This window comes from Thamnophis sirtalis, unplaced genomic scaffold (assembly GCF_051295495.1).
Source record: "Thamnophis sirtalis isolate CommonGarterSnake01/CBP01778 unplaced genomic scaffold, rThaSir2_p1.2 scaffold_6, whole genome shotgun sequence".
NCBI classification, from domain to species: domain Eukaryota; kingdom Metazoa; phylum Chordata; class Lepidosauria; order Squamata; family Natricidae; genus Thamnophis; species Thamnophis sirtalis.
The window spans coordinates 24,901,200-24,922,035 of NW_028261386.1; the positions used below are offsets into that span (position 1 = coordinate 24,901,200).

The following is a 20,836-nucleotide window of genomic DNA, read 5'->3' on the forward strand; positions in this document are numbered from 1 at the left end:
CATTGTTGCCTCAAAAAAAGAGATTATACAAGATTTATTAAGAAAGTAACTAGAACATTAATGCTACAAATGGCAAGAGATATAAGACCATACTATTGCTGGAGGGATACAGGTTGATGCAATGAAAATGTATAATAAAAATTAAGTTAAATTTAGTTTACTAGTAGTATGTATAAAATGAAGTGACAATAGCGATAGTTAAATAATGATTAATAATGATAACAATACATATAGATATATTAGTTTGATAATATGAAATTTTATATAAACAATATATGGAGATTATGAGAGGAGGTTTAAAAGCTTTATCTAGAATATGTTATAAAGATTATTGTGATTGGGTGATTTTAGGATGATTTAATGGAATGTTATCATATAATCCTATTCTAGATTTTGAATATTATATATAAAAGGACGTAAAAACAATTATAGTCAAATTAAGGTTGAGATATAATAATTGTGATATACATGAATATAGGTAAATTTAAAATATGCAATTTGATATGAAAAGCAGGTAGCGACTATGGAAGAGACGCATGGAAATACCGTAACCAACTTACATACTTTCTACAATTTGTAACGAAGATGTTTTGTTTTTTTTTTATGTTTGTTTGTCCTTGTTTAAAAAGCAAATAAAAATTGTTTTAAAAAAAGATGCTAAGATATTTCTATGGATCGCCTAAATTCTCACGTATGTGTATTCAAGAAAAAGCAGATACTGAAATGTCTGTGTTGCAAATAATCACTTCCCGCTTGGCATTCTCCAAATGTGCCGGGACTGTCATCTCCGGAATCAGCAGCCAACATGGTAGAATCCTGGAACTTGTGTTCCAACAACAATAGGAGAACATCCATTTGGGCTGATACAGCTAAGCTGTATCAAAGCTAAGCCATTGTGGTCTCAGTGCTTGCACTGCACGAGCTATGCACTAAACCAGTTTTGTTTTGGCACAGAATGCCAAATGGCCATCAGAGGCCCTTTGCTGTCAAACTTACTAGAGATGCTGGCCTCATTGTTAGGGGGACTCTGCACCACAGGGCTACAGGATAAGCTGGTTAACACCATTGCTGCCATCATCTCATCCATCTCTACTGCAGCATCTGGTTTCCTGCAATGAGAGAAGGAGGGGGAAGAATAAGATGGTTCCCCCCAAAAGAATCAACAGACCAACTATCCTAGCGAAGACATTGCTCATCCCACAATTCCATCTCAAGTGCTTCATGACTCTTGCATTTGTTTTCTTGCAAGACTTTCTTCTTCAGGCACAAGTTATTCATTAAAAAGCAACCGGTAAAGCATTTTGATCAAAGTCTCAACTTTTAACAAGTCATTAACAGCCACAAATTCAAGTGAATCCAGGTCTTTTCTTCTGGATCTGTACAAGATTTGGACTCTTGTCTCTTCCACCTCCAGGGTGAAGATTTCTAAAGCAGGGGTCTCCAACCTTGGCAACTTTAAGATTTGTGGACTTCAACTCCCAGAATTCGTCAGCCAGCAAAGCAAAGCTGGCTGAGGAATTCTGGGAAATGAAGTCCACAAGTCTTAAAGTTGCCAAGGCTGGAGACCCCTGTTCTAAAGGGAGCTTTTAACATGAACAACCCCACCCCTTCCCTGCTGGTCATAAAAGCAGACCTCTTGAAGTTAGTAGAAAAAGCTTCTACTGTCAATTTTAAAAACAAGCAGATCAGAAAACTTTTTGGAATTTCTTATTTATATAAGGAGCCTATTATAATTTTGGAGGGGCTGGGGCTCAATGGAGGTGTACAGGTGGAAGAGACTCTAACTCTACCCACTGGAGTGAAAAATAAATTGCAGTAGTCGCCTAAAACACCAGAAAGCCAAAACATATTGAAGCAGTCTTTCAACTTCAGTACCAGATACGTTAATGGGCAGCATTTACATTTTCTCTTCTCTTAACACTTTTCTTAACAACTAAATGTAATATGATTGTTTCAATTGGACAGTAGCAGATTTTAGATCAATTTTGTTGGCGTTGTTATCTCTTTTTTTTTCTTAATTCATTTTGAAGCATTTAGGATTTATTTGTTTACTTACTTTATTGTAGTTTTTATAGGCTGCCCCAGCCACTACAGATACTAGGCAGCAAATGAAGTTCTAAAATACAATCATTACAACCAAACCTTAATAACAATGGTACCACTTATAATGGCTGCTCAGACATAACTAAGGGCCAAAAGCCCTGAACAAAACATAATACAACTTAAACTTGCTTTTATAAAGCAAAGAGGAATGAAGGTCTCTATCCTTCCAGGAGTAGCTTGTTCCATAAAGAGGGGCCACTACCAAGGAGGTCTATCATATAGCCTATACTTTAGATACCCTGCATGGAAAAAGGTCTCAGTGTATATTGCCCTACCAAAGAAGCAAATTCTACGTTAGCAAGGTGCTGCTGGTTATAGTAATAGCAATAGCATTTAGACTTATATACCACTTTACAGTGCTTTTGCAGTCCTCTCTAGGTGGTTTACAGAGTCAGCATATTGCCCCCAACAATCTGGGTCCTCAATTTACCCACCTTGGAAGGATGGAAGGCTGAGTCAACTTTGAGCCTGGTGAGATGTGAAGTGCCAAATTGCAGGCAACTGGCAGTCAGCAGAAGTAGCCTGCAGTACTGCATCCTAACCACTGCGCCACCCTGGCTCAATATTATAACTCAATATTGACCAGTAAAAGGCTTTAAAAGTAATGGGCAGCACTTTGAATTGGGCCCTAAAGCTTACTAATAACCAGTATAGCAACTTCAAAATAGGAAAGATCCATACTCCAGTGGAATTGTCCTGACAACAAACTTGCTGTTGTAATTTGCACCCAGTCCAGCTACTGGGTTATCTCCAAAGGCAACCCTTCATGGAGCATGTTTCCACTAGCCTAATGGGTAGATCACGGTATAAACTATTATCGCCAAGGCATCTTAGTCAAGATATGTTATTTTAGTTTGTGGCTGCAAATTATTTACTCATTTGTTTAAAATATTATAAATAGCTCCATCTACCACCCTTCAGCTGAAAAGGCTCCTAGAGTAGCTTATGTAAGATTAAGTGCAAACAAAGCTGTATTTGCCTTTGTGCTTTCAACCTAATAAAATGAAAGGGAAAGAAAACAGCAGGGGGGGGGGGAACTGCTTTCCACATTTTGTTTCAGCCAAGGGGGGAAAAATCCCTAAGTTATTATGGAATCGTTATGCAATATTGCATAACTACAGCCAAATGGGCATTCCAAACCACCCACCTTTTTGGTACATCAATACTCCTAGAAACCGATCTCAAAGCAGATGTCACAGCAATGTCTGCTGCAGAGGTGCAATGCTCCATCACCACAGGAACCGGGCTATAATCCATTGTTGTAGGGGTTCCAAGATCCATCTCCAGTTTGGGGAGAGGTGACATCATAACTTCAGCCAGTCTCACTTCGTCATCTTTCCTAGTGACATAAAAACCTTTTTCTGGGAGCAACACCTTCACTTCGTGACTGACTGGGTCATGGTACTCCACCAGCCCAGCACTTTCTTGCCCATTGTAAAAGACGTATACCTGTAGGAAGAAAAGCCACTATCAGTCATAATGGTTATTCTGGTCTCCAAATGAGTTAACCTGTTTTATTGTCCTTGTTTCCATTTTTCCTAACATAAACAAACAAACCAAAGCCAAACCTACCAATAACTATGAGCCAAGTGTTCAAATAGCAATAGCACTTAGACTTATATACCGCTTCACAGTGCTTTACAGCCCTAAGCGGTTTACGGAGTCAGCATATTGCCCCCAACAATTTGAGTCCTTTATTGACCTCGGAAGGATGGAAAGCTGAATCAACCTTGCGCCTGGTGAGATTCGAACTGCCAAATTGCAGACAACTGACAATCAGCAGAAGTAGCCTGCAGTACTGCATGCTAACCGCTGTGCCACCAATAGCACCCTATGTTCAGAGGCAATGAACAGGAGTAGCTATGGTGCTCAAGCTTGTAAAGCAGGGGTCTATGGACTGGCACTGGTCCAGGGCATGCCAGAAACCGGGCTGCAGAAACAAGCGAAGCCCCATCTGCTGGATGCAGGCAGCACATGAAACCACGCCCCCTCCGGTCTGCGGAAAAACGTCTCTCTACAGAACCGGTCCCTGATGCCCAAAAGGTTGGGGACCATGTTGTAAAGCAGTGTTTCCCAAACTTGGCAACTTTAAGACTTGTGGACTTCAACTCCCAGAGTTCTCCAGCCAGAAGAGCTAGCTGGAGAATTCTGGGAGTTGAAGTCCACAAGTCTTAAAGTTGCCAAGTTTGGGAACCACTGTTGTAAAGCAACTGGCTGACCATTGTTAAAGAGAAGATACTACACTAAATGTCATTTTGAAACAAATTCAGAGTGTTGATGCCTTATAATGGGAGGGCTTCCAAAATGCATTTCCAGATCCCTGAACAACAGGAAAGGCACAGCTTTCTTTCACAGAGATACAGTATGTGCTCTGAAGCCATATCTACATGACCAGCATGTGATGTATTTTGCACTCTGGTTCAACTTCTAAGTGAAAGCGACACACTGGGATTGTCAGCTGACTTTCCATCAGGCTTTGTGAAATCTCTCAAAGAGTGTCAGAATAGGTGAATAAGCAAAAAAACTCATGAAATCTCTCCAACCATTCCTCTGCGCATGCAAAAGCACATGCAATCTAGTAAGACAGCGCAGTTCATCTGGCTAGGAGAGTCAGGAAGGGAATGACTAGCCTATGCTTGGGTAGTCCATGGAAAAAAGGTCTTTCCCTTTTGCTGCTTAACTTCCTAAAGTCTATTTTTGTATGTAATTTTATCCAGGCTAAGAGGGGCACTCTTTGAGTTGTTATTCCTGGGGGTGTTATTTATAGAGGGATCCTAATTACTATATGGAAAAACTGGGGAAGCTGCAGTTGACCCTACTGTTCTGAAAAACTGGAGTGACGGGATCTGTAACGCTCCATTAAAAAATATATGCATTAAGTCACAGTTGTGTACAACCTGTGTGTGGTAGCCTCATGCAGCCCAGTACAGGGTCCAGTAGAGCTCTTGACAACTCCCTAGAGGTGAGCAACTATGGCAACTTTATGAACTGTGTACTTCAACTCCCAGAATTCCTGAGCCAACCATGGCTGACTGGCTCAGGAATTCTGGGAACTGAAGTCCCCAGATTGTAAAGTTGCGGTAGTTGCCCGCCTCTGTCCTAATTCCTTCTAAGGTTAGGCATCAATTGACATGAGAGAGGATGTAGAGCACTTTATGTATACGGGTTAAAATGCTGCCGTTAGATCTAATGCAATGAAAATGTATTCATGAATAGGTTAATGTTCAACTTCCATCCACTTTCAAAATCTATTATAAGACTCCTCGTGGCGGAGTGGTTAAGTGCAGTACTTCAGGCAAACTCTGCCCACAGCCTAGAATTCGATCCTGACAGGGCTCAAGAATGACTCAGGTTTCCATCCTTCTGTGGTCAGTAAAATGAGGACCCGGATTGTTATGGGCAATATGCAAATAATGCTGATATCGTAAACTGCCCAGAGTGTTGTAAAGCAAAAAAAAAAGAGAGAGAGAGATTTATGAGCAATACTCACACTCACTGTACAACGGTTGCAAAATCCCCACAGTAACATGACCAAATTTGGGGCTTTTGGCAAACTATTAACAAGGGATAGAGCAGTGTTTCTCAACCTTGGCAACTTGAAGATGTCCGGACTTCAACTCCCAGAATTCCCCAGCCAGCGAATGCTGGCTGGGGAATTCTGGGAGTTGAAGTCCGGACATCTTCAAGTTGCCAAGGTTGAGAAACACTGGGATAGAGCATGTGATTATGTGATCACCATTTCCGACCTTCCCAGTTGGTTTCTAACTACATCTAGTCCTTGACTTACGACCACACCTGAGCCCCAAATTTCCGTTGCTAAACAGAGACAAAATTAAGTGAATTTTGTCCCATTTTACGACCTTTCTGACCACATTTGTTAAGTGAATCCCTGCAGTTGTCAAAGTTAGCAACACGGTTGTTAAACAAATCTGGCTTCCCCATTGACTTTGCTTGTCAGAAGGTCACAAAAGGGGATGACATGAACCCCACCCCACCCCACCCCTGGGATATGGCAACTGTCATAAATACACTGCCAAGTGTCCGAATTTTGATTATGTAACCATGGGGATGGTGCAATGGTTGTGTGAAAAAACGGTCATATGTCACTTTTTTCAGCGCTGCTATAATTTTGAACAGTCGTAAATGAAATGTTGTTAGGTCGAGGATTGCCAAGGTGGCGCAGTGGTTAAATGCAGCACTGCAGGCTGACTGCTAGATCAGCAGTTCAGCGGTTCAAATCTCACCGGCTCAGGGTTGACTCAGCCTTCCATCCTTCCGAGGTGGGTAAAATGAGGACCCGGATTGTTGTTGGGGGCAATATGCTGACTCTGTAAACCGCTTAGAGAGGGCTGAAAGCCCTATGAAGCGGTATATGTCTACTGTTATTGCTATTGCTATTATTGCCTGTGTGTTAATGGTAGAAGCTGGAGTCGCTTAATGATGGCATGATTTACTTAACAACAATGAAATAATTCATTGTTAAGTAATTCATTTATCAATCGTGGCAAAAAAGGTTGTAAAATTGGACCCAACTCTCTTAACAACAGCTTTGCTTAGGAATGGAAATTCCGCTTCTGATTGTGGTTATAAGTTAAGGACCAGTGATCAGCAGATAAGGAGGACACCAGATACCCATTGTAACAACCTCCATCTGCAAGGCTGCTATTGAACATCACCCACTTGCAGAAGGAGTGGGAACAACTCCAATGGTAGAACTCCCAAGGGGAGGTCTGTTCATATTTCAGGCAAAGTTTGCTGGTTGGTTCAACTGTTTGTTTTGCTTAGCCTTGGGTGACATGCAGCTGGGACTTTGCAGAATCTACCCACACAATCCTGAAAGCTGTTGTGGCACCTTCTGAATCAGACCATATGTACCAGTGGTAACATTTACTACCGGTTCTGTGGGCGAGGCTTGGTGGGAGTGGCAGGGGAAGGATACTGCAAAATCCCCATTCCCACCCTACTACAGGGGAATGATACCGCAAAATCTCCATTCCCTCTGCACTCTGGGGCCAGCCAGAAGTGGTATTTGCTGGTTCTCTGAACTACTCAAAATTTCCACTACCGGTTCTCCAGAACCTGTCAGAACCTGCTGAATTTCACTAGCTGTGTATCCCCAAAGTCTTAGATTCCCCCAAAGCCCCTCCAAATTGTCTCCAACTTTATTTTTAATATGAGACGAGAAGTGTATAGGGAGCAATCAATTATGTATTTAGTTTAATTTGATTTAACTGATGATTACAGTGAGCTAAATGAGTGTAAGTAATATATTCACCTATGTAATAAATACGCATTAATTTTTGCACCTCATACCTGCCTCCTTCAGGGGGGAAGTTTCTAGCAAGCCAACTATTAAATGCAACCCCCAAAACAGTGTGTCACTGCCCGAAATAGCAACTCACCTAAGCAAAACAATGCTGGCATTTACTAGCTGAGGGGAAGGCCTATTTTCATTTGGTCAGCTTTTGAGGATATATTTTTGTTTCCTAAAGCTCCCAAATACTTTTAGGCACTGGTCATGCTGAGTCTGTGGATGAGTGGTTTTGAATGCATTCTTTTTATAGTCCACTAACTCCAGCAAAAGACTTGGAACCAGAATTATTTTTATAGAAATTCACAATAGGATTTCTTCACATTTCCTCTTCTTCCGCAATGCCACCCAACGTTTCTCTCTGTGTCGTCGTCCCCTAATGTTACCTTAATTTCACACTTTTTTAACCCAACCTTCCCCAAGCTGGACCGTCCAGAAAGGCTGGGCTTGGTGCCCATCACTGCCAGTCAGTATTTTCCATTTGGAAAAGCAACCTGTCCTTGACATTTAACAAAAGAAACAGGAAATTAGCCCCAAGGAAAGGAGATAACAAGCCACATTTTAAGTAACCCTTTTTTTCCAAATATCACGTGCATCACTCGATATGAAATCAAGTTCTTAAATATATAGAAATTCATTGGAAATTCTACCATGTGCAGCTAAATCTGCAATTTTAGAGTACATTAAATCCCCGGTGACACGTGACACTAAAACTTTTCCTTTATCTTTTGGGATATCGAATGAATAAAGCATAGTAAGAATAGCCTGTTCCATTTGATTCATTTACAAAAGTGCAAAATCGCTGTCCATTATTTCTACACAGTATCATATCAGATCTATAAATGGGGTGTCAATCGAGAACAGGGTCTCTCATCTCTTGCACCCATTCTTTGAAATACCCTTCCCCTGGAAATAAAGAATGCATTGTTATAATTTAGTCATAAGCCAAACATATAGTTCAATTCACCTCCATGCTTGAGCATTCATAATAGTGCAAGTGGGAACTACATGCTGTCATTGTTACATTACTTTATATGGTTTAGAGAGATATTCTAAATGCATTTAAAACAATTTATATACCGACAAGAGAATGCAGATTATTTATATTTATTCATTTGTGCCTTCAAATTAGTGTTGATTCCTGGCAACTGCTTGGACAAATCCTTGCAGTTTCCTAGCAAGATTTTTAGAAGCGGTTTGCCATTGCCTTCTTCTTCCTAGGTCTGCTAGAGAAAAAGAGAGATAGAGGGAAGGAGGGAGAAGAGGGAGAGAGGGGGGGGGGAGGGAGACTGGGCCAAGGTCAACTAACTGCCTTTGCACTCCCAGTTCCTGGATTCTAGTCTGGTGTTTTTAACTATCTATAATATACCGGCTGGGTGCAAGTAACATAGGAAGACTGGAAATAAAGACTAACTCAACTTTTGACATCATTGGCTTAGAACAGATGTGATTAACTTCCTTCAAATATGTCTACCTGTAATTCACATTACCTCAGCCCGTATAGCCAAAGTGATGTGATGGGGTTGAGCTATTTACACAGCAGTGAGACAGGATGGGCATCTTGTGGCAGTGCAAATAAACTGTGAAGCCTGACATGAAATGTTTGTTGGTACAGAAATAAAATAGTTTCCTTCCCCACAAAAAAAAACTGATTTTTTTTTATATTTGCAGATACATCTGTAAATATTAGCTCAACGAAAGAAGTCCATAACACCCACTGATTTGTTGTGTGGCTGTTGCCCTTGAAACCACTTCATTAACTTCAGCTCATGAAGAATTTGGCTACTAGAATTTCAGTTGTAAAACTCTTGAGATGCTTTCTCCAACCTAGGGAATTCTGGGAGTTGTAGTCTAAACATATCTAGAGGATGCCAAAGTAGGAAAAACTGATCTACCCCAAGGTTTAAGGAATTAAATTAGTTTCCTATTTAATTTCTAAGTCCAATTTAATGGCTAGAAATCAAAATATATGAAACAGCAAGTCTTTCATTATTTGTTCCTTGGTTAAGACTTTATCCAATTACCTTCAGCCTAAGAAATATTTTACACATAATAAAAGAGGCAGAATTCTCCATGATGGACCCCCTAACTCTGGAATATGTCTCAAGGGTGTTGAAATTGGTGTCAATAGCAATCCTGCTCATTTTTCTGCCTCAAACCAATTTTTTTGTTTCCCTAAGCATTTTACTTTTTTTTCCCTAAATAAAATTATTTTCTCACTTGCTGACCGAATGAACCGGCATGGCTTGTTATTACAGAATTGTGTTTCTTTTTAATACCAGCATTTTTTAGATGAAAGGTGGTTTATAGTCATCAGCACCAAATTCAGTACCTTTTGGCCAGGTTGTAGCACTGGCCAATTTTGGTTCTGATTGCCAGAGGCTTCAACATGTTCCTTGAAGTGTCCATCCTCATATGAAAGGATGCTCTGATGTGAAGATGCTCTGGTGTGTTCTGGCTGCAGGGGATGAACCTGAGCTGTCATCAGCATCCCATCCCCCAGCAAAGGGGGTGCAGAAATGCGGGCACCCAACAGCGACCGTTTCCCCAGCCTCCTGGACAGCACACTCGCCATCACGGACACACTGCAATCAGTAAAAAAGAAAAGGACATTATTATTTTGTGTTTGTGTGTGTCTGTGTCTGTGTGTGTGTGTGTGTGGTGTGTGTGGTGTGTGTGTGTGTGTGTGTGTGTGTGTGTGTGTGTGTGTGTTCCAGCACAACTCTGGAACACCTCAAGCAATTTCAACCAAACTTCGTACACAGGTGACTTACTCTCTGGAAATAAATACTGTGGTGGTAAGATACAGCCTGTTGTGCCTTAAAATGGTTTCTATTGTACTGCCATAAAATGACTTCTACTGTACAGTGCAGTGGAGTTGCCATGGCAACGGCTTCACAGTACTCCACAAAGGGGTTCCCTCTAGTAAAGGCGAAAATCCAACATTAGAAATTACCTTTGGTTCGGACATTTTCCCCCTATAAATAAATACCCGGGCAATACCAGGTTACCAGCCCTAGTAATTAATAATTACTGGAAGGATGAGCAATTGATAGCATGAATTATAGCACAGCCTGCAAAGGAATCTGAAGTACCTCTACCCCAGCGCTGGCCAAGAGTCACACTTTATTAAAGTGGGGGAAGCACAGAGGTCTCAGCCTGGCAGGGCAATACTGCAAAATGGGTATGATCATGTCATCTGTTTGGTGAGGCCAGGGTGTTTGGATTTTTCCTTAGATTTGGAGGTACTGGAGGCATTCATGGAAAGCTAGTTAGAATGTAAACTCCTCTTTTTTTTTCTTTTTTTCTTTTCTGCATTTCCGTCACCAGAATAGCTAAAAACATGTCTCTTGATGTTCAACAGCAGCCACAGCAGGTGCTTAGAGCTATACAGCTTGGAGTATACAGAAAAGAGCTTACAGACCACAGTTTGTCAGTTCGGCTTTGCACTTCTCAAGCACAACACTTAAGCCATCCTAAGGAAGCAGAGCCTTTATGAGGAAATCCAGACACGCACGTACTCCACACATACATATTTTTACTTTATGGTTCCTAGTTGCCAACTGCAGGCAACAGAAGCTCTAAGAAAATACAGGCAGAGCCCATCGTACCTGAAGGACCCAGAAAATGTGGCCACAACATTCCTGCAACCTGTAGCTCTTACTAGCCAACATTCGCCTAGATATCCCAAATGAATGTGGGGCTACACATTCTTCATGGCATTGAGGGCAAGCGTTTTCACTAGGCCTGCAGTTTGCTTTGGAAAAGTCTACAGCACTACAGGAACTGGGTATGTCTAGTTTGATGAAAAGAAGGGAGACATGATAGCCGTGTTCTAATATTTCAGGGGTTGCCACAAAGAAGAGGGAGTCAATTCTCCAAAGCACCTGAGGGCAGGACAAGAAGCAATGGATAGAAACTAACCAAGGAGAGAAGCAACTTAGAACTAAGGAGAAATTTCCTGACAGTTAGAAGAATTAATCAGTGGAACAACTTGCCTCCGGAAGTTGCAAATGCTCCAACACTGGAAGTCTTTAAGAGGAGCTTGAATAACCATTTGTCTGAAGTGGTGTAGGGTTTCCTGCCTAAGCAGGGGGTTGGACTAGAAGACCTCCAAGGTCCCTTCCAACTCTGTTATTCTATTCTATTCTATTCTATTCTATTCTATTCTATTCTATTCTATTCTATTCACTATATAACCAAATGGGAGTCCTCAGCCATGTCAGACTGCTGAAACTATTCAGCCTGGAATCAAGCAAGGAACAGATCTCACCCCGAGAAAGTCCTGCTCACTAATTGCATCCACACATGAGTTCAAGCCAGGAATGTATTTTCAGTTAAAACAGGTTTTGTTTGCAGTTAAAGTAGCGAGGAGAAAGAGAAGAAAGTTTCCCTTGTGTAGACATGCAGCCCTGAGCTTCTGCAATGAAAGAATCGAGAAAGAAAAAGATTTCTGTGTTTTGCATCAATTGGGGGAGTGCTTTGTGTTAAAAGACAGTTTAGGAACAGAGTAGACAAGCAAAACCAATACCCACGCATGTCCCATGGGACAGTACTGACAGGAAGCTCTAGCCCCAAAGCTCAGGAATGGCTTTTTCAGAACTCAGCAAGCCACTGCTGTGTAAACAGACAGTTGCGCTCAGAATTCAGCCGGTTGAAAAAGAAATGCTTATAATACAACCCACCATTGGGCACGGATAAATCAATGTCAGAGGAGCAAATGTGAGGTTCCCGGGCTATAAGTGGCCCCTAAAAACTCTGGGAAAGGATCCCAGAGATTTGGTATAATCCAATTAAGATGACAGGAGATGGAAATTATTAAGTACCTAGCAGGAGTCATACTATTAACCAAATTTAGCAATAGCAATAGCAGTGATGCGATTCAAAATATTTTACCACCGGGCATGGTATGACTTGGTGGGTGTGGTATGGCTTGGTGGGTGTGGCAGGGGAAGGATACCAGAGGTGGTATTCAGCAGGTTCTGATCAGTTCTGGAGAACCGGTAGCGGAAATTTTGAGTAGCTTAGAGAACCGGTAAATACCACCTCTGACTGGCCTCGCCCGCATCTATTCTCTGCCTCCCAAGTCCCAACTGATTGGGAGGAAATGGGGAATTTGAAGTAATCTTTCCTTGGAGTGGGGGGGGAATGGAGATTTTACAGTATCCTTCCCCTGTCACACCCACCAAGCCACATCCACCAAGCCTTACCACACCCACCAAGCCACACCCACAGAACCAGTAGTAAAAAAAATTGAGCCTCACCCGCCACTGAAGGATACTGCAAAATCTCCATTCCCTCCCAATCAGCTGGGACTCAGAAGGCAGAGAATAGAGGGGGGCGGAGGCCAGTCAGAGGTGGTATTTACCAGTTCTCCGAACTACTCAAAATTTCAGCTACCGTTTCTCCAGAACTGGTCGGAACCTGTTGAATATCGCCTCTGAATAGCATCTAGACTTATATACTGTTTCACAGTGCTTTGCAGTCCTCTCTGAGCCCTCTTTAATTGTAAGGAGATATAAAGGAATTCAAACTCAGTTTTATTCTTGCTCTTCCCATTTCTTTTTGAATTGAATATCCTTAAAGGCAAAACATGGGACCTTAGCCTGGGGAAAAAAAAGCTTGGGGACTCCTGATTATAGCAAGCCTGGAATTCACCAGTATCCAGAACTCACTCCTTGAAATTGCAACAAAGCAATGACTTCAGGTCATGTGTGAAATGCCTGGCTCACACACATCACAATGATTCCCTATATATCTGAACTTAAAAGGGGGAGAACATTTTAATTTGTTCTCAATGTGCACATGCAATTTCCAAGCTGGCCTGAACCACAGCATTTGTTTAGGAAATTTAAGAAATTAATCAAGCCGAGAAAGAAGAGACAAGATAGCAAGGCAGGTAGATTTTCAGCTACAGCAGTGTTTCTCAACCTTGGCAACTTGAAGATGTCCGGACTTCAACTCCCAGAATTGCCCAGCCAGCATGCGCTGGCTGGGGAATTCTGGGAGTTGAAGTCCGGACATCTTCAAGTTGCCAAGGTTGAGAAACACTTGAGCTACAGTCTGTCTTCTTTTAAATTCTTCCCCCCTCTGACAGCACTTTGCCAAACTGAAATTCCAAGAATTATTTCTGTCAAACTAGCATGTTACATTATATTTTAGATATTAACAGCCTGTGAAAAATCCAGGTTGCAACCACCAGATCATTGCCCCAAGGCAGCCTACAAATGAAACAAAAATGGTACGGTACAAAAATCATGCAAGCAAGGATAAATGACAGAGGCCCTTTTTTTTCCCAAGAAGTTTCCTGTTCTGACCCATTAACTTTATACTTTGGCAGGCTCTAAAGGAGAGGGGGGAGTTGCTTGTGATTCTGGAGGCATCAGGTTCTGTACCCAGTAAGCCACCTGCTCCCTCCAGAGTTTAGCTGAAATTTGAGCTCCATGTTTTTAATTTGTATATACAGGCTTCATTCAGATCATCTCAGTTAATTCTCTTTCATATTTGGAGTAGAACTGCCTTTTCCCAAATTGGATCCTCAGATATCCTGGGATTAAAACTCCAGGAGTTTGTAGCCAGCTGGTTGGAACACATCTGAAAGGGCTAGCTGAGAGAATTCAGGATAAGGCTTTACAGACAATCTGGATATGAAATACAAGTAGCCTTTGATTTATCCCTGTCCATTATAGTCGTAAGTCACGAGAGGCATAAAGCGGGTAACCTATGTTGACCGACCTAATTTTATGACCGTTTTTGCAATGGTCGTTGTGTATCACCATAGTTGTTAAATGAATCCATGGTTGTTAAGCAAACCAATTGCCCACTATGGGGTGTTTTTGCCCCCCCCCAAAAAAAAACGGGAAGCAAGTGCTTTGGCAAAAATGTCATAAATTACAGTCACATGACTAGGGGGCAGCTACCGGACCTTTAGAACTGGGTTGTAATGCTTTTTGGAGATACTTTTCCATTCCTCACCATCCAATCAGAGCTGAAGAAGCTTCTTGGATGAGAAGCGAAATGTCTTCAAAGACAAACCAAAGACAAGTCCAGTTGCCTCTTGAAAAAGTACCTGTTGGGATAACCACGACCTGGATGGCAGAGAATCTCCATAAACATACTTTTTGGAGAGTTATTATAACTCTGAACAGTCACTAAACAACCAGCCGTACATGGAGAATTGCCTGTACCTGTAATTCAGAGAGCAAGCTGGCCTGCAAAAAGCAGGTTGGTTAACGCAACAAAAAGGAACATTGCAAATTATTCTAATCAGCTGAAAGTATCTATTGGCTCTGAGCAAGTTCTATTTATTGATTTCATATGTGCAATGAGGTTGCTTCAATTCTGCTCTGGTAGATGTACTGCCTTCATTACAGCATTGCTTTGACAAGTTAAGAACTGGGTGAAATCACCGGCTTGAATGCTTTAGAAGTAGTTACAACAACTATACCTTTAAAGGCTGCTTATCATAATACAATAGTTGTTAACCTCTGACTGAGATTCATGCCCTTGTGATTTAGCAATATGGTTTGGAATAATAGTTATACTTATCCTCTTCAAAAACAGAACTAGTTAGAATTTCTCTTGGATGTACCACCTATTTACATGTGGGGAAGGGGGTAAAAGTTTTCTTTTAAAAATCCTCTTGACATTTGAGGAGTTGTAGTCATGTTCACCTTGTTTTGATGTTTGAATGGGCTCTCCTGAACAGTAAATGGAAAAAAATGGGGAGCAGGTTAAAAAAAAAGGAGGGCTTGGCCAAGTTTTCTTCTTGGTTCCCATTCCATTCTTCATTTCCAGACTCAACGCTCTCAGCACACAACGTATTTTTTTCTGGCAAGCCTACCTACAAAATATGGATCACTGGATGGGTAAATAGATACGGTTATCTTATCTAATCAGGGTGACTGAACGGAGCTGAGAGGTTACTGGCTGGATGCCCTTCCTAACACCTACACAGAGTTCGCAGCAGTAGACAATTACTCACTGCGCCCAGAGAGAGAAATATCAGCCGTTACCTAGGATCAAACTCACAGCCTCCTAATTGTGATGTGAGAGCGCCACTTCAAGGCCACCATGCCACCCACAATTTTTAATCTAATAGTTCTTTCAAATTAAAATCCCAACTCTACATCTGCAAACTCTACATTATTCATCTAGTAATGTAAAACCCAAAAGTTGTTTTTTAAGAGCTTTCCAGAAGTTGTAAATAAATGCTTTATTTTGTTTTCAAATCATCTTATCCAATGGACGCATTCCTGGGTGACTTCCTAAAGAAATAGGAGCAGTTTTGAAAACCAAATATCTGTATTTAAATATTTAAAGAGTTTATATCAATGTATATTATTTTACCCCCATTTTGTGTTTTGGCAATGGGGGTCAATCTAAGTTGTGTATAACATCAGAATCCTTTACTTGCAACTAGGAATTTTTTTCTGTAATCTGCTAAATTTTAGGAAAAAATGAGATATTAGCATAAACATAAAGTAAGCTTTACAGGGGGGGATCTGTTTCAAGAAACAGCGAAAAAGAAAGAAAAAACATAAAAAGTATTAGCCCACCCTTGCGTGGCACCCATTTTGCATACCTGCCCACCACCAAAACTAACCCCTCAGCCAACCAAAACCTGACCTATATTTGGATTACAGCAGTTTTAAAGATGAAAAACCTTAATGAAGGAAGCTATATTCAACTTCAATATAAAATATTACTTTAGTAGGCATCAGTCATAATAAAAAAAATCTTGAAGGAAGATATGCATATTTTATCTTTGAGAAACATGATGGAAACAGCACTCGAAAACTAAGATAGGGCTAGGACAAACATTTAACTTTCATTTACTTTGATTTGCATTTCAAATGAACCACATTTAAAGTGATTATTCTCCTTATATTTCACAATTTTCCTTTTGGTTACATTACACAAAGTTCTCAGGGTTATCTGAAGTTTTGGGTCAAGTACAGGTAGTCCACAACTTATGACCACAATTAAGCCCTGATGTTGTGAGACATTTATTAAGTGAAGTTTGCCCCATTTTACAACCTTTCTTGCCTCAGTCGTTAAGTGAATCACTGCAGTTGATAAGTTAATAACCCAATTGTTAAGTGAATTTGGCTTCCCCTTGACTTCACTTGTCAGTTGGCCACAAAAGGATATCACATGACCTTATAATACATTAATGGTCATAAAAATGAACCAATTGTCAAGCACCTGAATTTTAATCACATGATCATGAGGATCCTGCAAAGGTCATAACTGTCCAAAACGGTCAAAAGTCATTTTTCTCAGTGCCGTTTTATCTTTGTACGGTCCAGTTGTCGGTTACGACCGTTACGCCCTGGTACGGGGGTACCGGGGCCTGCCAGGAGCACCAGGTACCTTTCCGATACAGTGCTCCAGAGAGCCCATCCGCCCTTCTTACCAGTATTTGAGGTTTTTTGGGCTTCTGCGCATGTGCATGGAATGTATGGCACCTGCGCGATGCTCCGCTGAACAGCTGGAGCGTCGTGGGCAGTAAGTACACGCTTTCATGTGGTGGACACCCAGTCCCGTTGCACCGTACAGGTTGCACTGGGATCTGGAACCCACCACTGGTACGGTCATTAAATGCACTGTTGTAAGGAAGGTCTATCTGTATTCCTATCTGGTCTTTTAAGGGAATGGCTTTCACTTTAATATAAAGCTGTTACATCTGCTATTGCACATCAACAAGAGGAATAACTTAATGTTAAAGGTAGATCACGTGTTTTTTAAAAAAAAATATTTATATTTCCCATTTCCCAGAAAAGGCTCTGTAAGGCAGGTCCTAATCATGAAACCCAGATGGTAGAAATGGAAGGAGGGGGAATGAGGCTGACAGCAACCACCCAATAAATCCTTTGCTGAAATTGGTTGAAAATAGGGGGGGCTTTTGATGCAAGAGGGGTTATTTTTACAGCTGAACAGCCTCTAAAAAGCAAACTTGTGCAGCAAAGTTGCAAGACCATCCTATGCAGATTTATCTGGGAAATGAGCCCTGGTGTATATTCTTTAGGACTTTCTGCCACCTCAGCCTCTTAGTTAGATTTGTACAGATTACAAGCCCAGTTCAACACACAATTAGGATAAGGATTGATAGAAGCTTAACCCTCCCAACTTCAAAAGTCATTCTCTCTGGCTTTTAAAGGGCAGCAACTCCCACTGCCCTCAGCCTTGTGTTGGGGAGAATCAGGCAGCACCAAAGGGTTAAAAGTGAGATTCTCCAAGAAGGAAAAAGCAGGGATCAGGAGCTTTTTTAGAAGGAAGGTCTAAAACCTGCAAATTTAAATCAGTTACTCTCAGCATATTCCCTGCAAGGAGAAGTCTGTTAAGGAGGAGGAGTGGCAGCCTTGCCTGGAGGCAGGTATGAGTCTATAATGGAGAGCTGGAGAAGATACAATCAGAAGAGAAAGAGGAAAGTATACACATACTCCCCTTGTGAATGCCCTGGTGGCATTATTCCTTACACTTATATCTCCCCAGCAACAATTTATCTGGCACATTTATACAATGGTTTGGCAGAAGCCCCTGATGTGAGGGAGATCCCTTTTATTTCCCACGTTCAAGTGAAAAACTTGAGGACATGGTAGGAGGGCTTTGTTCCCACCTCCCCTTGCAGAGTGAACCAGATTTCAAGACTATTTCAAGAGAAGAAAAGTTTACCATGTCACACACTGAACCCAATCAGCCCTGCATCCAACCTGCTTCAATCGCAAAAGTGTCTACAACCTGCAGGAACTGGGAGCTGGAGCTGATCCTTTTCACACAGAAGCAATAGATTTCCAGCTCAGCATCTTCCAGTTCAGGCTGGAAAAGAGCAGTCACAAACCATAAAGCCTCACTGCATATAATAGAGATGAAGCTAAAATAGATTCAACAGCCTTTTGCTTGTGCAAAGACAACTGAACAAAACACAGAGTGTTCACTAGGGTTACCGCATCTGGGCTGCAAAAACCCGGAAAACCAGTAGAGGGCAGCAAAGAGTGGCATTTTTTTCTTAAATCGTTTTGCTGTCATCTTGCAGTTGCCCACATTTTCAAAATCCACACCTGATAGCTATGGAATTCACACAATAAGGTATATATCCAAACTAAGAAAAAATAGATTACTATATTTTTTTTAAAAATATTATTAGCTGTGCTAATAATGAGATTACATTGCTCATACAATATGCTTAAAATAACAGCTGGCTTTCTGCAATATAGTGATCCACAACCTGCAGTATCATGTAATGTGTAAACCAGTTACCAAGTTCCATCAGCAAGTCTACTGGTCAAATTCTGCAGCTCTCTCAATCCCAAATGAATGCAGATCAAACACACATATGAACATACACACACCTGGTACTTCATTAATGCAAAGGACAAATGTCATCACAAAAATCAAGACAGGTAGTCTTGAGGGGGAGGGGCAGGAAAGGGTTAGAAATGTTCTATGTGTGGACTCTTGTTAGTCTTCTTAAAAAAAGGAATTATCAAATCTTCCAGGACAGTTCGGGGAGTGCCAGTTGGCAGAAAGGGGGCGCTGTTTCCAATCAGACTCACAAATGTTATGGGCAACATCTGGCTAGTCCGAGGATGGGCAGCATGTTGCACTAGGACCACATGGAAATTTCAAAGCTCATTTTGCAAGCATGCAGGTCAGACTGATGGCAAGAGCAATCCATCCAATGTTATTGCTTGGGAAAAGAAAGGGCAAAAGAGAAAGGAAAGGAGGAGAGAGAGACTCTGATGCCAAAGAGAGAGGAAAAAATGGGGGTGTTGAAAACCTACTTCTGGGTCTGGCCCTGCCCACTGCTTGCTTAAGCCCCAATCCACATTGCTGCATAATTTCTTGCAGATCACTGCCAAAGGAATAGACTCTTAACAATAACAACAGTAACAATAACGGCTGCCAAACTACACCCTTGTCTCTCAGATTTAATGCCAGATACCAAAATCAAAACATCATTAGGAGGGGCACAGTAGCTACATATGCAAGAACCATACGCACAACAGAAACTGTTCTTGCAACTTTCTCTGAGCGGCATCATATTTTAATTCCCTGCCATAGAAATGATCTCGTTGTATACTGACAACTAAAAGATCAAAGAGAAAGCTAGCCTTTTTTCTGACAGACTGAACATCACACCAGCAGGAGTTATTCCTGGAAGCAAACTACAGTGCACCAGTCTTTTCCCTCCACAACTCTTTATAAATGCTGGGAAACGGGCTTGAGGGATTTTTCTTGAAAAGATCGCCATGAGGTTGGAACTGGACAGACTGAAAAGACAAGAAGATTCTCCATCTGGGAATGTGTCCCTGGTTGAATTTGAAAGAGTTTTCTGCTTCAACATACATGGCAGTACCAAGCTACCAAGTTATCAAGGTAACATTGGCTACCCGCAAAAAAAGCTAAATAGAATCACACCTTTTTGATACTGAGATAGGAGGCCACCAGGAAATCCCAAGGCTATGGCTAGACAGAGAAGTGGAAAAAACATCAGAAAAGTAGGCAGTAGCAAAGCACTACCATAAGATTGCTAAGAAAATGACAAGAAGCCCCCAGAAGTTAAAGTCAACTCAAAAATGGCTTTACACTTGCTTCAACCTACTCATCTCAACAGGCTCCTCCAGCTTGTTTCCCAAAAATAAGACCTCCCCGGGTAATAAGCCCAATCAGGCTTTTGAGCGCATGTGCTAAAATAAGCCCTCCCCAAAAAATAAGCCCTCCCCAAAAATATTGCAACATACAGCAGCCATGAGGTGACCACGCTCGCCACTTCCTATACCTCAAAAATAATAAGTTTATTTCGGGGTTCAAAAGAAAATAAGACCGCGTCTTATACTTTAACCTACTCACTTACAGGTATCATATTTTTCGGAGTATAAGACGCACCGGAGTATAAGACGCACCAAGGTTTTGAAGAGGCAAATTTTTTAAAAAGTAGGTAGGTCGAGAGAGGGAGAGAGAGGGAAAGAAAGAGAGAGAAACACAGTAGGTAGGTAGGAAGAGAGAGAGAGATAATAGGTAGGTAGGTGGAGGGAGGGAGGGAGGGGGAAGAGAGAGAGAGAGAGAGAGAGAGAAATAGAGTAGGTAGGTAGGGAGAGAGAGTAAGTAGGTAGGTAGATGTTTCCAGGTGTATTTATACATGTGCTGGAGAAGGAAATCACTGACAACCTGCAGCACCTAAGACTTGTTTCTGCTGGCACAGCACTTGATCAATCTAATTCTCATCAATCACTGTAACTAAAGAGCTTTCTGAAAGGGGAAAAAAGTTTTTGCACTCTGCAAACCTCCCCAAAACGGCCAATTTTTCACAAAAATGGGCCTTTTTTCAAATAAAAGTCATGAATAGCCTTTGGGGGGGGGCTTGCAGAGTGCTCCTGGGAAGGGGGGGCAAAAATGAGCAAAAAATGGCCCTTTTTT

At 41.5% G+C, this 20,836-nt stretch overlaps 1 protein-coding gene across 3 annotated transcripts in view; it reads right to left on the bottom strand.

Moving 5' to 3' along the window:
* Positions 1 to 20,836, bottom strand: part of ZNF395 (zinc finger protein 395) — a 50,671-nt gene that overhangs the window by 21,837 nt on the left and 7,998 nt on the right. For all 3 annotated transcript variants that reach the window (XM_087717444.1, XM_087717442.1, XM_087717443.1), the window contains exons 2-4: positions 9,747 to 9,999; positions 3,251 to 3,552; positions 997 to 1,109 (exon numbers count right to left, since the gene is read on the bottom strand). In XM_087717444.1, coding sequence (XP_087573570.1) covers positions 997 to 1,109; positions 3,251 to 3,552; positions 9,747 to 9,989 — 658 coding nt within the window. In that variant the 5' untranslated portion in view covers positions 9,990 to 9,999. The remainder of the gene's footprint in view (positions 1 to 996; positions 1,110 to 3,250; positions 3,553 to 9,746; positions 10,000 to 20,836) is intronic.